Source organism: Anneissia japonica, unplaced genomic scaffold (genome assembly GCF_011630105.1).
Source record: "Anneissia japonica isolate Jap-2015-1 unplaced genomic scaffold, ASM1163010v1 scaffold287719_len1884721_cov185, whole genome shotgun sequence".
NCBI classification, from domain to species: Eukaryota; Metazoa; Echinodermata; class Crinoidea; order Comatulida; family Comatulidae; genus Anneissia; species Anneissia japonica.
The window spans coordinates 372,585-387,878 of record NW_022715822.1 but is presented as its reverse complement, the minus strand read 5'-3'; the positions used below and the strand labels follow the sequence as shown (position 1 = coordinate 387,878).

The 15,294-nt window shown below is 31.3% G+C and overlaps 1 protein-coding gene across 1 annotated transcript in view; it reads left to right on the top strand.

Moving 5' to 3' along the window:
- LOC117109376 overlaps positions 1-14,983 on the top strand; it is a 73,732-nt gene extending 58,749 nt beyond the window's left edge. The window contains exons 4-5 of the mRNA XM_033251686.1: positions 13,174-13,212; positions 14,884-14,983. Of these exons, the coding sequence (XP_033107577.1) occupies positions 13,174-13,212; positions 14,884-14,983 (139 nt within the window). The remainder of the gene's footprint in view (positions 1-13,173; positions 13,213-14,883) is intronic.
- Positions 14,984-15,294: the final 311 nt, after the last annotated feature.

The following is a 15,294-nucleotide window of genomic DNA, read 5'->3' as shown; positions in this document are numbered from 1 at the left end:
TATAAATTCTTCAAAAACATAGTCACTATTAGTACAGTAGTGAGAATGTAGTTTTTCAGGTGTTGCAAGTAGCAATTTGATGACCTGGATGAAAGGTCATGACTTCATATCTAATGATACAATGAGAAGCGCTGGCAACCTTAATATCTTCACATTCTGCTACATACAGGTGACCTGTTTGTACAACGTATCAACCAGTGTATAACGTATATACCCATAGATATATCGCTAAAAAAATAAAGGCGGCTTGACATATGAACATTGGCATTACTAATGATTAATTATGGTATGTTAGGGTTCAGAGATAGTGTTAGACCTATGCATAGCACTTGCAAAACAATTTTAATCGAACTTCATTAGCTATCAACTGCCTCATAATTAGCTGTTGTTACTATAAATGGAATGATAGTGTATTGAACTCTGAAGTTGTTGAATGCATAATGATATAACACAGCTGGAGTAGAGTACAGTAGCCATGTAGAAGGCTAGCTCAGGTGTCCTCAACCCCAAGGCCATGCAATTTACATCTCAACTGTCAGCACTCAAAGGCAGAGATGAGGACAGATTTATTATTACCAGCATGAGGAAACATTTCATTAAAAAGATTTTTGAAAACTCATTCCAGATTTTGACAAATAGACTGTGAAAATAAATCATGGAATTCTTTGGATGTAGGACATGGAAATAATTGGTGTGCGATATTCTTGATGAAATGGTGATACATACACAAGAACTAATTATTTTTATATTATTGTTGATATTTATTATAGTTATTGTTATTATTGTTAAAATTAATTGTTAGTTTCATATCCAGAACTTAATTATATATGGTGAAGGTATTTACTATTTACTATCCTGTATTGAGTATACTGTTGGTAAACAATAGAAAAATTTTTAAATACTGTATATAAATGTTTAAAATTGTATGCTATATTTTTGTACTAGATATATTTTATAACAACCTGGTTATGGGTGTTTCTTAATTTAATTTCTCATTTATTAATTTCACCAGTGTTTTTAACACTGTTGGGTGTCATATTTTAAGTAAATGAATAAATAAATAAAAAGTGAAATTTTGCCTAGGCTCAGTGATTTTTTTTTTTTTTTTTGGCTACTTTCAGGCTTAAAATTGTCTTATTTTGTTATAATTTCACACTCTTAAAAGATAGAAAATTATTATTGTACAGATACAGTATATACTTTATGTATTATGGAGGGTATTACATAGTCAGACCTACTGCACAGTACAGATAAGGCCAAAAGGATTTTACAGTATTACCTTTTAAACGTTTTCATACTTTACTGTATGTGACTAGAATGATTTGTTGGTTTTTCTAGTTTTTGTTTTTAAATAAAAACCTAATTTGACATTTTATCTCAGTCCCAATAGAGGGATTTAGAGATGGTTGTTTACAGGTAGTCACGTGACCTAACCTGGGTATACATGAAAAACATTACAGTGCAATAGCATAGGAAATATGATAATGTTATGGTTGCGAAAACAACCACCCTCTGTTAGCGTGAGAAGTAAATGGCTAGGAAAGGCAATACGATTGTTCAAAATAGTGTTTATTTACTTATCCTAGGGTTCTCCTTGGATTTTATGCTTTGAAATTTAAGTGATCCTTCATATACATTAGCTGACCCGAACATCACAGCGTAGTTCGCGGGTCGAAGACCATCATGCATACCTAAACATGCCATAGATGTGCAGGGGCCTAGGCCTAACATTTGTCGAAAAATCTCAATGTTTGCGGCCAGTATCCTTTACAGTACAGCATTAGCAAAACATTAAGGCAAAATTCTGAAGTTTAATTTCCAATCAAGTTGGTATAGTTTACTGGGAATTATGATGATCTTTACAGCAATAAACAAGGGACGGCCACGGTAGAAATCTCTATGTAAAACACTGCTGTGTCAGTGGATTGTTTATATCCAACACCCAAGTAAAAAATTGTTTTGTAAAGCTTATCAGAAAATTACCATGCAAATATTAAAAATCAATCAAATATCAACTCAAATTAATGAAGGTGCTAGAGGTTTAAGGGAGAATCTTCCCTTGCACCCTACCAGGGGCTCTTTCCTGAGACTCTCACTTAGTTCGGACATTCATGTCCCCTCTTGGATCCGCCCCTGCCCATCGCTAAATCCCTCTATTTAGTATTTATATTTACTTTATATTTTCTTATTTTTTTCAGCAATTTAAACCTTGGTGTTCTTATAAAATTTGTTCTTTATTTTTAAAAAAAAAATGTATGCTTTGTGCCATCTTAATACGATCAAGTTTGTACAACCATCTACAGTATTACAGTAGTATTTTCCACTTTCACTAATGAAGTACAGTAAATTATCAATGAAATTCACGTAAATGTAAGAATATACACCACAGACAGCATATAATTAGCATTACTACAGTACTGTCATAATGCCATTAATATAATTTACATAAGAAAAACTATAAACTAGGCCTACATTGACCCTAACTGAAAGAGCTCCCACATATCTGTCTGAATCCCAGACGCTGCAACCTCAGATGACAGTAGACAGAGCTCTTGGGCCTAGACAAAACATGCATTTTTTTTTTTATCACCATTGTGGAACAGACCAGATGCAATTGACAGACAGTGCTCAGTGACTGATGAAGGTATAGTGACACTAACCAAAACATGCACTTTTGTCCTTTTAAATTCCATACACATTCATTCTGGCATCATTGTGAAAGAGACAACTGTTCATGAAACTGAGCAGCGTTAATTGATCTGCCGCCAGTAAACGACATTAACGATTGTTTAGTGATTCGATCCTGCGGGTATATTTAGTTTGGGACCGGTTTGTGAATATCATTTGTTTTCTTGTTTGCTTTTAAAATATTCATCTTTTCAACGGTGTCCTAGTTATGATAGGTTCTCTTTGATAGTCACTGAAGCGTAACGATTTATATTTATTGTAAGATTCATCATCAGGATTTATTTACTTTAAAACCAATATCGAAGATTAAATTCTTGTACCGCATTCTTCATTGTGGCATGTAAAATTTTGCAACTTTAATTGAGCTAACAATTTAGTTTAGAAATTTCTGGTTTGATGAAACATGCAATATTGAGATTAAAATGTGAGATTGGAAAACAATCTTTTTTTTTTCATTCTTACTTGTTGCAAACGATATATACAAAACATAACGACTAAGTTATTGTTTGGAATTTCTGAAATATCCAATATTGAGATATAGGCTTAATTGTAATTGCAATTATGCATAAATTCTCTTCATTTTCTATATTCATACATGATGACATAGGTAGATACAAAACATAAAAACATATAGCACAACTGTTAATAAACATAATAATCATAATACCAAAAATATATTGGCCTACATTAAATATAGAAAACATGGTGAATTGATTGGGCAATACTGTATAAAGATTTTTCTTCCTATTGTATTTCAATAACATTTTGCTAGTTGTAAATACCATTATATTTTATTATATGTAATTTTCATCCAACAGCATCTCGCAACTTACCCCATTACTGACAAGGATTTTTTTATTTTGTGAATGTAATCCAGATAAGTTATTTGGAATGTTTTAGTGAAAGGAGTTGCATTATATAGTATTAAGACTGAATACTGTATTGTGATTTTAAAAATATTTAAATTTTCCTCCTTTTTTTTTTCATGCTTTTTTCCAAACAAAACATGAAAACAACTATCTACCATTAATTCAGCTAACAGGATGGTTAATAAATTTTTGTTTTGACGAAAGAAATATGCAATATCAGTATTGAATTGTGAAATTGAAAAAGACAATAAAAACACCCACATTTTTTTTTATACTTTTTGGTTGACAAAGTATCAAATGGATTTATGGTAAGGCCATTTTTTAAAAATATGCTTTTTGTTTAGAGGTTCTGAATTCAAGTAACAAAAAAAAAATTGTTTTCTCATTTCTGCCAAATACATCTTGGTGGTAGAGAAAAGGTGAATAGAATTTTATTGATGAATAAGAGAATGCGACTGCAAAAATTGTTATACGGAGTGCCCGTGGGCCTTTGCTTGAGATTGTATCGTGTGATGTTGCAATGTAAACAATTTAGTTATTGGATTAAATGCTTTATATTTATTTAATTCATGATGAATACGTGCAAAGGAGCAATATAAATGGTCTAAATTAAAACAATACAAATGACGAGAGAACTTGGCACTTTAAAGATAAACATTAATTTATTTAAATCCTCCTCCTTTCGTCCATGAAGTAGACATCTTCAGGAGAGTGCATTTATTTATAGTTGCGAGTGGTTTCATGATGGCTGCAGGCCTGATAAAATTAATATTTAAAGCTTTCGGCTAAGTCCTACCCCTTGGATATCCTTGATAAGATCCACAAAATACAACAGTTTACAGGGGCAAATTTCAGTGTTGTCTCGATCGGCCCAAATTTCAGCCCCCCCCCCTTTTGGACATATCTGGATCTGCCCCTGGTTTAAGCATACGTACATGCGGGCGTTTGTGGGACGTGTGTGTGTAGGACAACCACATGCCCCTTCTGATTGGTCAGTTGTTAAATTTGATTGACGCTTCAGAAAGGTTCGTTTTATCTTATATAATTAAATATATTTTTGATATTTTTGAAATTTCAATGGTGATATTTTTAGTGTGGTGGGTGTGCTGACGAGCCAAATAATAATATATATATTTTTGATTGCTATTACTTGCGTGAGGGTATATAAACCAAGGTTAGAACAGGTTTTCTGACTGATGGTTACAGAGATGTTTAAATTTCTGCAGAAAGTGAATGTTTCAAGAAAGTTGTGGGTCAAACAAAAAAAGAGTACAAAAGAGAAGAATTTTTGCTGAATTATGTCTAAAGCTTCATCATCTTTCATCATATAAACCTTCGTTATGAAGACATGATACCTCAGATTGAATGTGTTGGATATTCTCTTGCATTAGAGGATAATGGTGCATGCATCAATCCGTATTCATGTTATTTATATCAACGTCCAGCGATTAATTATCTTCAGAATTGCATTTATCCTTGTCAGGTCTTGTTTTTCTTAGATGGGTAGTAACCTTCTTCTCTATTCCAAATTCATATTTAAGGTGATCAATTTGTTTAACTTTGAGGTCAAATGTAAACAAAAAATAACCTAATAATTAATCATGAAAACATTAATCTGTCCAAAGCAAATAAAATTATTAAATCATGTTTTTAAAAGACTGTAAATTGAAGGAATGGATTGTGCTCTCACTAATCAAGTTTATTCTGTTTGACAAAATGATATTTAACAACTCTTTTTCAATAATCATATTTTGTTAGGCCTAATTTGTTTCATAATGATTGATTAATTTATGATTATACTATTTTGATTAATGGCTTAAATATTATTTTCTTATTTCCCTTATTTATATGGGAATCATTATCGATTCTGTTTAATTCCTAACTTGTATTTTCAATACCTTTTCTTTTTCCACTTTTTGGTGGAAATTTAATTAACATATTTCACTCTTTCATGTAAGGCCTACAAAGAAATAATATTTTTCTTTTAAATGACAGAAACTGCAAAAAAACAAGTCAGTATGGTCATACTTACAAAGGTTACATATTACAGATACAACATACGTCACTAAGCATTTAAATGTGTCGTGATTAATTTAAATACATGTATGTATGTACCCATCTACTTCTGCACTTTTTGGTAGAGTTTGAAGTAATATGTTTCACTCTTTAAAATAGAAATAATTTTTTTTTTAAATGACAGAAAATGCACAAAACAGTATGGTCATACTGTACTTACAAAGGTTATATATTACACAAACAACATACGTCTGAATTATTTAAATACATTGATATGTGAAGGATGAGTGGTAAGCACTGAAGAAGCAAAAAGCTTAAGCTTGCAAAAAGACGCCCATGTATTGAACTTAATACACATCTAGACACACTTTATACTTATTCTCTGGCACCTTCATTACTTAAGGTGCTATAGAAAAGTATAAATATAGTGAATGTTGATCCCTACAAGCAGTGTATAATTATTATAGATGAATCAATGACAATAAACAAATATATTTTTAATAATCTACACAAGAGGTACTCTAAAGCATAAACAAGTTTTACATTGATTCCTCAGTTTCTTAAGATGGTGATGTTTTGTGGGTTCACTTTATGCAAAACACGTTCCAACCACCCACCTGATTAATTATACAGTACATAAAAGTTGGTACTGTAAATACAGTGCTATATTTAGCTTTAATATCTTCCGTAATTGCGGAGTCGACCAAGTACTTAACTAAGGTTTATCGTTGCTTATTCCTGAACAGTAACTTTCAACAGATGTTTGAAATTTGATTGATGTCAACACATGTTCCACCAAATATGTCCATTTTTTTTTTTTTTTTTTTTTTTAGAAACCAAGTATCATAAACCAAAGAAGTAACTTACTCCCACTAGCCCCAGTTACCAAATATATACATTTTTTTTTTTTACATTTTGTTAATATAATGGATATAGTATTAATTAGATATGATTTTCAGTAGAATATGTGTTTCTCGATTTAATTGAGAGTAATCCACTAATCTTGATAATATAAAATTAAAAATTTCTAAGATTTATAATAAAATTATATAATAATAATTTTAATTACAAATGGTTTTTCATTTAATAATAATTAAGCAGAATAGTCATTATGCATTTAAAATATTTAATTTAATTTTTAAAAAAATGACATGTTAATATTATTAATAATAGGAATTCAATCATAAATAATATAATTCTAATGTAATTGCTTTGTTTGAATGTAGCAAAACAACAGTATACTATAGATAAATGCTATCAGTAACCTTTTTAGATAGGTATCTAAAGCTAACATCATTTAACTATACAGGTCTCCTTCCAATAATAGACCACTAATTTTATGGTCTTTAGCAACTTTTATATCAATTTAGAAAAATAATTATTATGAACAAAAAGACAGGCATTTATCGAAGGGTGCAGACAAGTGGTGAATTTTAATTTGAGAAAGTCATGCATCTACAATAATTAGTACTTACTATATTGATACAAGAAACTGAATATGTGACAAATGAGATTGGTATTCACCAGACAGATAACTAATCAGCTGTTTTGATAATGAACATATGTTTTTAGGAATGAATTGTAGAATATGCAAAGTGTCAATTTGAAAGCTAGTTTCCCATATGCTATTAAGATAGGATGTTTAATATACTTCAATTTTAATTTATTTGTCTGGTATTTGAAATTGTAACAAAAAATGGGGAATTTCGACTTTAGATGCAAGATTATAGAAAAATACAGAAAGCATTATACATTATTTTATAAGTTTTTTATTAGTAGTAATTTTGAATTGTACACCTGTCCTTCAATATTAGCAAGAACAATTTTATAAGTATATAGTATGTGTACTCCTAATCATTAATAAAAATGAACAATTTAAAATTGTTTAATATGAAATTTTTTTTAAATGCCACATTTGGATTTCACAGAACTAATATACTTATTTATTTTAACATTTAACTCATATTTTAAATTTTAGGTGTGTTCAACTATATTCAATTTTAACATTTTAAAGAGAAATGTACATTCTTATATTTTATAAATTTAATTGTATAAGGGCTTTTAATCATTTTATTGTTATATTGTGTGGTTGTTTCCTATGTTTTCGTCGGAAGTAATGTGTAATATGAGTTAATATTATTTTCTCATTCCTACTATTAGATTGCATTGGATTGGATTTATTCGGTGTAAACACCAAGGATAGCCCAAATCATGAAATCAAAAAGACATTTCCAGTGGGGTCCTTCTGGTGGTGATTGGGGAGTGCACCAGGATACAATTGCCTAATCCGAATTTCCCAATAGTGCATTCTTTACTTGTACATAGACTAATTTTGCACACAGGCCTAATTTTTAACAAAAATATTGTATTCTAACAATTATTTTTTATTATTGTAAGCCATATGTACATGCATTTAAAAATTCAAAAACATGTATAAATAAACTGATTCAAATACGTCAAAACCTTGAAACTACATATTGGCCTTAGGATCCCTGTGATGATGAAGACCACAAATAAATGTAATGGACGCAATTTGACCGTCATAAAAATAGAAACCGCAAAAATTGCTTTAATTAAGTCGTTTGATAATTTCACAAGGGTTATCAAGGCCTTTTGACTCTGATGTGGATAATTAAACGAGTGAGGGCAATTGAAGTACAGAATAATTTCACAAGGGTTATTGAGAATATCAACATTGTTTGTCCATTAATGCAATGCAGTACAGCAGATGTTTGTAGAATCTTATCTTGTTAGGAATGAGTACACTTAGCGATAGCTATCGTATCTGTCCTTACCCATTATTGTCCAGCCAATCAAAAAGTGATGTCCCATGTCGGACTACCGTTTGCGTTGGCTTGATCAAACATTGAGGATATTTCAACGAAGAGTTAGTCTGCTATTTCTTCTCTGCATCTCTTTTCAATTATTCGTTATAAATCTGTTTTTTAATCATCAGCAGAGCGTGGAATTATATTTGAGCCGTTGACCACATGTGTTAAATCATTTTGCGTGTTTGTATCTGACGTGTGATTATTTGCTTGTGAACTTGACATCTCTCCTGGATTGGCAGCCGTGAATTGAGATCATTGAAGCTCCACCAGTTCACACTCAATTTAAGATGTAGTCAGTCGAAGACACGCAGGCATGCTTAACCCTCACCCCAAACTGGTGACCTATCATAATGATCGCGTGCAACATCATCTGTGTATCTGATTGATCCATACAGAATGTGTTGTAGCGTACTTGCATCTTGGAAAATCAATTTGTAGTTTAGTTTTAAGAATTCCATCAAGTAAACGATGAAGTCATTACAATACTATTTTCCTAGTACTATCCATGTACAATATTAATGTTAATTTTTCTAGGCAGACTAGAGGAAGACTTTAAAAATATATCCTGGATTAATTTCTTTACAGTGCGTGGAAAGACTTGCTGATTGATTTATTCTCTGGACAAATTTATCATTACATTCTTGAATATTGAAATATTGTGTTGGAATATTCCATTTATTAAACTTGGGTGTTGTTTACATGCATTGTACGAAAGCTGGTTAATTTCGAGGTTAATTTGAATTTCAACATCTTTTTCGTGACGAATAAGATTTCATCGCTCTCGTAATAGGATTCAAGAATAACGTTAGCCTTCACGACAACGGATGAAGACAGTAGACCGAATCGTCTATTGTTAGATCATTCTTCATTTGTGCTGATTATAAAGAAGCCTAAAGGACAGTTATCGGCATCATTTCAGAAATTAACGAGACATTTTCTACTCTAGTTGTACTCGCAGCAGCTCATAAGGACTTTATTCCTCGTTTGATTCAAGTTTCTTGAAATATCAGATCCCATATACTGGATTTTGTTGTTTTTTTCTAAAGTGAAGAATAAATTAATTTGAATTTGTTCAGTTGGATGACAAATTCTGATTTCAGTGAACTAAATTGTGTTACGATTTTGTGATCGGTGTAATTAAACCCAAAGAAAAGGGGTTTTTTTTCAAGTTACGATTGTGAAAATCGTTAATCAACGCTTATTTCTTGTTTTAATCAGTTTAATCTTCAGATGTAGATCTGCTTGCTTGTATATTGTTTGTAAAGTAAATAGCATCATAATACTTGGAGGAACACACACATTACGATTTAAATTAATTGCGAAACTGAGCCCTAAGATTTGGAATTTGCGTATTGAAGAAACTCTGACAGTTGTTGCTATGGTAATGATCATTCCGTAGATAGGGAGCTGTCTGAAGACTGAGTAATGCCGTGTCTGCTTTCTGCGTCATAACTATTTATCACAGCACGAGTATAAAAAAGCACTTCTAATTCTACTACTTACCGTTTCTAATCTTCAATATTATCTGCATATATGAACTTGCTCAGTTAAAGACATCTGAAAAAAAAAAATGTGGTTTTTCAACTTTTTTTTTTTTTAATGGGGAGCGTGTTTTGACAGTGACAGTGACTAAATAATGTGCTAATGAATCCCGAGATTTGCTCAGAAATATATAATTGGTGTACGGATTTCTTAATAGGCATCGAGAATAATTGGACCTTTTTATAGTAATTATCAGTTATTGTGTTGGAACGTGCAGCTTGAAGAAGTAGAGAGAGTCTTGCTTATTTTGTGTCTAATCGCGTGTGAACAAATATGAGGAAAAATAGTGTGGTGGGGCAGGCACCCGTAGTAAAGAGGTCGGTTCGGCCAGCTAGGCCTAGGTCAAAGTCAGTTGGAACACCGTGAGTTATCTCTCTTAATAATATTCATGAAATGAATAATAAACTGCATTCCAAGATTTATTATCATTATAAGGATAAAATTGAATGCAAAACATAATATTATAATTTATTTTGAAAAAATATATATTTAATCTATATCATTTTTGTTAATACTGGTAAATATTTTGTAAAAAAAACAAGAAAACATTTCTATATTAACTTTTTATACAAGACAGTTATAAATGTTATTCATTTCATATTTTGAATGCCTAATTATTTTTTTTTTTTCAGTCAGTGGCATTCATTATGTCATACTTTTTCTATTACTTTTTTTAATTCCATAATTAAAGTAAATTGGCTTAGAATAATTTTTTTTTTGTATGACTGATATTCATATAATTATATCGTGTTTTCTAATAATTTGCTGCCTTTCAGAGCAACATAGTGTTTTCATTTACGCAAGACTTTTTTACCGAACCAATAATAATGATTTCAAACAAAAAGAAAATTTTATTTTTGACCAATTAAAAATGGAAATTTTAACAAAAATAAGATATGTGTACTTTCTTCCTAATTATATAAATTTAAAGCATTCAACCATCCCATTACTACACAGCTTACATTCAACAATAACATTTTATTTTTATTTTCTCCTTTGTTTGGACGTTTTTGGCAAAACTATTGGCTGAATAAAAACACAAAATTTTATTTTTATTTTTTATTCTGCCCTTCTCTTTTATGATCTTTAAAAAAATAAGTTTGCTAAACCAGGTATGAAAGAGGTCTCGCCTTTACAAAGAATCTACTGTAATTGTTTACTCCAATGTAATCACGATACTGCTACCGTTCTATGTGATGGAGATGTAACTGACATTGAACAATACTGCTTGAGTGACGTGAACAGTCCAATTCTGCGATTTGAGTCTAGCCAAGTGTTTGATTTGACAATTTGATTAATTTTTTTGGAGAATGCTATACATTTGTTGAGTAGTGTCGGAATATGAAAAATCCTAAAAATCAATTTTTAATATAATTTACTCAACTTGAAAGACATCCAATGTAGGGCAAACATTGTTTATATGTTGTTGAACAAAATTTCAGGAGAGGGAAAAAAAATACAACTTAGATTTCAGACTTTTTACATCAGATTTTGATTAAATAAACAACCTAATTTTAGGCTTCCAATTTAATTGTGTGGGGTTCAAATGAGTAATAAAAGTTGTTTGAGATCCGGTTGTGTGGGCGTTGAGATTACGATGTAAACAGTTGAAGATTGATAAATTTTTATTATTTATTTAATTATAAAAAAATAATATACTTTTGTTGGGAAATTTTGAGACTATAGCCAGTGGGATAAAATTGAAAAGAAACTAAAGTTTTTACTAAAAAAATTAGTTTCAGGTGTGCTAACATACAAAAGTAATTATTATCTTCATTTTAAATTTTAATTCTCTGGCGGGTTTGTATAATAAAATTCTTGACTGGACATACATTTTGTTTTCACTACTAATTAAACTTAAGGTTCATGAATAAACTACAATGTCCCATGCAATTTTGGCTTGTAAATTCGCAACCACAGGATATGGTTAAAGATAACAAAATTAATTCAATGATTTATTAAATAAATTATAAAATTGCTCTATTTCTTGCATTTATACTAGACTTTCAGGTATTTTCTTGGGATAAAAATATTTTGCAAAAAAAACAAAAACAAAGCTGACCTATATTTTAAAGATTTTGGATAGGTCAGACATGAGTAATACACCAGCCTTTGCATAACTCATACTTATTATTCATAATTTTGTAGTTTCATGTAATACTACAGTGTATTGTTACCTCTTGCATTACAATAGTCTTCTAATTAACTATAATCTAATTATCTGTCATCATACCACAGGTCTAATTTCATATAACATTACATAGGGATTCATATCATAATTGATTTGGCTTTTTTGGGAGCCATTTGTGTTGATACCATTTGCAAGATGTTAAATAGTAAATATTTTTTTATTTGCTAAGCCAACTGCCCTTTATCAATATCATGGATAGTCATACATAAGTGTTTGTATAGGTGAGTAAATAATTTTATCAGCTTCCAATTTGCCAATCACAGATTCTTTGCAAATAGACCACTGTAGGCCTATTATATTTTGTGTTTAGAAACATATTAGTTGACTGTAGGAACCACTGTGGTACTCAGTATTAAAACTATAGAAGCTTTCGTATCCAGGAGCCTAACTGGTAGATTGGCGAAACTGCCAACAGAGTGTAAGTTTGGTGGTTTAATTTTTAAAATCGTAAGTATATAGTTTAAATTTTTTTTTTTTGAATCGGAATTTATATAGTACATATCACAATCTGGAGAATATGCAAGGCGTTGGCATCATTATTCCCCTAGTCACTGAACACCGAGTTGAGAAACCAGCACATTTTGTATACACTTCCCACGGGCGGATCCAGAGATGATCGAAAGGGGGAGGCTGAAAGAAGGGCCGATTAACACAACACTACTGTAGGGGTCCGGGGGTTTGACCCCACAAAAGTTTTGTTTTCTAGACAACCAAAAATTACCTCTGGGGCATTTTGAGTGATCAATTATTTATTTTTTCTTCCTACTTTTTTTTTTTTTAACTTGTTAATAATCTTGACAAGAGTCCCTTCAGTAAATTTATGAGAACTCGTTGGCTTAGTAACACATGTTTTAAATTTCCAGAGTAAAGTCACTTGTGGGGATATTTATATTTTGACCAAAAAGCACTTATTCCGACCAAATATATGATTGAAATAGACAGTGATACATTGGATTCCTTTTCAGCGTATAGTTTTTTTTACTACTTGAAGCAGTTTTCAACATTCATTAATTATGCACTCTTTATTGGTTCGCAGGTGTGAGAGGCCGTTAAATGCGAAGGGATACATTGAAAGGTAAGCTTGTTTAATTTCGTTTACTTAACATTTCTTTAAAAATAAATTTTTAATATTTTTCTCTTCAATCAATTCATGATTTAATTTTTAGAATAGCTGGTTTTGTTGGTAAAACATTCAAAAGCCTTGATCTATTTTCTTAGCTAAGTTAACATTGACGGCTAAAGGAAGCTTACCGTCTTGATTTAATCTTTCAATATGGTGGTTGTGGGAGGATTGTTTCTATTAAATTTAAAACAAATTAAGATTCAGATTTATGAGTGTAGACAGATATAGATTAAAGAATATGCGGTGAGTGATTGTGTAGCTGAGCCATTTAAATGCACTCGGTAATCTGTAACATTTACATTTATAATGATCAGCAGTGGTATTAATTATGCAGTGTAACAGTCGTATTAACATTTTGGAATGCGCTACATTCTTTAAATTATATATTTTGGTATACTTTATTTAAAAAATTGATATACATGGTAGCCAGAGCTGAATTGTGTATGCATTTACAATAAATTTTCTAAAATTATACATTTAAAATACTCATAGGGAACAAGGATATAGAGAAATCCTTATATACTGTACTGTACTTTCAGTGTTAACACAAAAGTGAAGATCCTATAACAATGTTTGGCAATATTCACTTGTGTCAATGTATTGAAAAGGCACATGAGGATAGCTATGTATCTAGAAATATTGATATTTGGGGGCTATTGGGATGTGCAAAGTTTACGTGAAGGGAATCAACGATTAAGTGGGGGATGTGCTAGCTTAATAAGCTGGCAAAATAAGGTGATATGATCCTTGAGGTAATGTTTAACTACTTGAAGTCTTGAGTTATGTTTTTGCTTAGCAACTTTCCTGAGAAAGGGAACCTGTCATCAAACATTTGTTTCAATTTGGCAATAACCCTTAGGGGTCATCCTTTATTTTAATCATTTTCATGATATTACAAAACACATCCTTTTCTGTGACCCACTTCCTTCTGAAGGTGTACACATTGAAAATGAAATTTGTCATTTAGAATTCATCATTTTATCTATGTCATAATAGGGTACATATGCACACTTGTGAAAATAATGGATGGTCCCTTACTTAATTAGATGATCATTTTCAGTTTATTACTAGACAAAAACCTTATCAACATGCCACTTTCCAGTGGCGGATTTAGAGGGAGGGGTGTGCGCCCCCTCCCCCTCTATTTTTTGTAAAGTTTATCAGAAAATTACCAAGGTAAATAGTGAAAATCAATCAAATATAACATCTAATTATTAAAGGTGCTAAAGATTTAAGTGAGAATAACCCCTTTGCATCCCTACCAGAGGCTCTTTCCTGAGATTTCCACTCAGTTTGCACATCCACGCCCCCTCTTTCTTGCAAGGCTGGATCTGCCCCTGCTTTCAGAGGGTCTCATTCCTTCACTCTCTTGTGGGTGCCTCTCTGGCAGGTGCTAGCTATTTGGATTTCATCACTGTTTTCTTGTCTTCCTCTTTTTGGTTTTAATATTATAAATTACTAAAGAGTAAATTTTATTTCCTAAATGTAGGTTTGACCACAGACCATATAGGATCTGTGGTTGGACAGTTAATATTTTACTGACAAATTTACTGCCCTTGACTTCTGGTATAGCAGTCTCGTGCCAGTGTGTTATTTCAAAGTAAAGTTTAATGTTATTTACAGTGTTGATTCAACTGGTTGCCAATACAAGAGGCGATGTTTGTGTTCTCCCACATGTATATCATCAAGGGAACCCGCCTTCACGCATCACTTCATCTTTTGAATGAACCTCTGGAAGCCTTCACTTCATTACTTTGATGATTTCTTAATTAGACACTTGACCTGAATAATGCTTCAATTTCCCAATTTCCTGGCTGACATTCCCCTTGACTTGGAACATAAATCATCAGAAATAGAACCAGGTTTACCTTCTTTTTTTCCATTTAGAATTCTGTCCTTGTTAGGCAGTGTTTATATTGATTTCCTTCCGATGAGTCCCATATGAATGATTTGAAATCTGTAGTTGGCATTCTATGCATAGTGATGTAATGTTTGGTGTTTTTTAACAGTTTCCTTTTTAGTAAAACCAGTATG